The 2451-nt window shown below is 38.8% G+C and overlaps 1 protein-coding gene across 5 annotated transcripts in view; it reads left to right on the forward strand.

Annotated features, from left to right (window-relative positions):
* espn (espin) overlaps positions 1-2451 on the forward strand; it is a 54409-nt gene that overhangs the window by 6511 nt on the left and 45447 nt on the right. For all 5 annotated transcript variants that reach the window (XM_015028183.1, XM_015028180.1, XM_015028182.1 and 2 more), the window contains exon 2: positions 2007-2200. In XM_015028183.1, the coding sequence (XP_014883669.1) occupies positions 2007-2200 (194 nt within the window). The remainder of the gene's footprint in view (positions 1-2006; positions 2201-2451) is intronic.

A 2451-nucleotide genomic window follows, 5' to 3' on the forward strand; every position in this document is an offset into this window, starting at 1 on the left:
GAAACTTACCAGTCAGATGTTACCATGGTGATGAGATATGCAAAGTTTGATTTGCATTCTTAATACCCCTTGTATGGCACTGACAGTGTATATATAATGAGGGTCACAAAACAGAATGTTAGCTCAGTTGGTGAACTATGGAAGGGTGCTTGGAGCTGCAGTGGTTAAACCCTCACATGATGAATTAAACCCCATGCTGACTCAGATATAGCATGTTTTTCCAGTACATGCAAATTAATCCCAGTCAATAAAGAGCTCCAGCTTGGGTTTCCAATGAGTCTTAATAAATATTGTGACGCCAAAAATATAAGCAAATTCTGCACTGCTTTGTATTGTTCTGAAATAAATAAGAGATCCCAAGTAACGTAGAAATAGCTAAAAGTTAAGAGTCAACTCTGTGTACTGAAAACACTGATATTATCTAGACAATAAGACTAATCATGTGTTCTTTCTAAGCACTCTAGTTCTTGTAGGAAACATCGCATTGAAAATTTGTCTGAAAAATTAGAAATGACTTGGAGATATGCAGGTAAATTTGGAACTGGGTATTGTACTTTCTTGTGAGTTTATTGCAATTGCCTCTTTTTGTTCATTGTTACTCATATCTTTTTCATAAAGATATATTTTCTGACATCTTTTATGTATCACTGGTACTATTCTTTATTAATGGCCTACTCCTTAGCAATCTCCATTCACTATAAGCTCTTACTATATTTTGGCTCTGGTTTTCCTTTTTGATGTATTTATTTTCCCACTGCCCTTTACTGGGTTTGGATGCTTTGATTCTGCAGGATTTGAACATCATCCTGCAGCCAGTGGAGCTCTGATCCTGATGTCACTCTGAATGCCCTGAAGGAGGCTACCTGGCCGTCACTTTGTGACTTTAAGCCGAGGCCTTTTGTCTACTTTTGTCATGCAGTGGGACATTAATCCAGCAAATCCTCTGAATGGCTCACAATGAAATACGCTTTTTAGCGTGGCCTAGTCAAACTCTGCGATGTTCGATTGTAACATTAAACAGGCCATTCATGTTTATAAATCCTCAAATATGGCTGAACTCCTCAGTGATGTAAAATATTAATTGCTTGTAATTTAAAGTGCTTGAAGTGTTGCTACCAAGGTTGACTGATTGTTCTGGGACTAAAGCTTTTTCACTTAGGAGCCAGTTGGTTTGGATTGCTGTTTTTACTTAGTAAGTAACATCATGATTATGGAACTGCATTTTGTGTTGAATCATGTTATTGATGACTGGTATTTAGATGTATTTGATGACGAGAAACATTTAAACGTGACAAAAAATATAATCAGATTAGATCTGTAAAAAGAACAAATACTTTCTGAAAACCACTAATTTTGATGGGCAACCAGAAGCTTAGAGTTAATTTCCAAAGACCCAAAGTTGCTTCAGTATTTAGGGCGATATTTACAAAGAGAACTCTGAAGATATGAAGGACATGCAGATCCATTTCAACTTGGAGAAAAAAAGACAGTTAAAATGCCATTTAGCTAAATATACAATACACTGTGGAAGGAATTCACAAATGAGTCAAAAAATAATAGCGATATAGAATTAAGTACCAGGTTTAAATCGGATGTGGGATATTCAACGTGTCGCATCACTTAAAACACAACAGAGTATGTGAATCAGCTCTGCTGGAGTGAAAAGGTTCAAAAGAGCCTCTGTTTACTGCCATGTTGTAGTAAAATTGTGCCAAGCAATGTAGAAATGCAGGGACTGACCCATCCAAGACCAGGAAGAATTTTAATTGGACCAGTACAGAGGCTGAACAATTTCTGCAAAGCAACTCAGATATCAGGGTTTTTTTTCATATCTTGTTTCTCTTAATTACACAGGCAGCTGGTTTCAGTCTATCTAGCAGATGTGTCCCGATCACCTTGAGGTTACGGGCTTCCACAAACAGATTATGTTCTGAATAAAAAAAAAAAAAAAGAAGACTGTGTGAGTGCGTGTCTTTTTCAGTTTCTCCATCTGGTTGGATTTGCAGGACAAGGACAGCTCTGGAGCCACGGTTCTCCACCTTGCGTGTCGCTTCAGTCACCACGAGATCACCGAATGGCTGCTGAAGAGCAGCGAGGTGGACCCCGGGGCCTCCACCGACACAGGAGCCCTACCTGTTCATTATGCAGCTGCCAAGGGAGATCTGGCTTCTCTCCGACTGTTACTGGGACACAGCCCAAAGTAAGACTTGTCTCTTCACAGAGTTTAAAATGCTCCCTTTTGAAGTTGCCCGTTTCCTCTTATCTGTAGCGACTTAATCTGGGCAATGTGAAGGATTTCAGAGATATTTTTAGCAAGAGGTTACAAATGACTTTGTTTACAGGACTAAGCAGCCAGTACCAGTGTGTGTACAACATACAGCAGCCCTCCAAAGTATTACACACTTTTTACCTAAACGTGCTTTCTGAATAAAATGTGATACTTAGCTATAC

Source organism: Poecilia latipinna, unplaced genomic scaffold (assembly GCF_001443285.1).
Source record: "Poecilia latipinna isolate Pla-1442-1.1 unplaced genomic scaffold, P_latipinna-1.0 Scaffold117, whole genome shotgun sequence".
Classification (NCBI taxonomy): domain Eukaryota; kingdom Metazoa; phylum Chordata; class Actinopteri; order Cyprinodontiformes; family Poeciliidae; genus Poecilia; species Poecilia latipinna.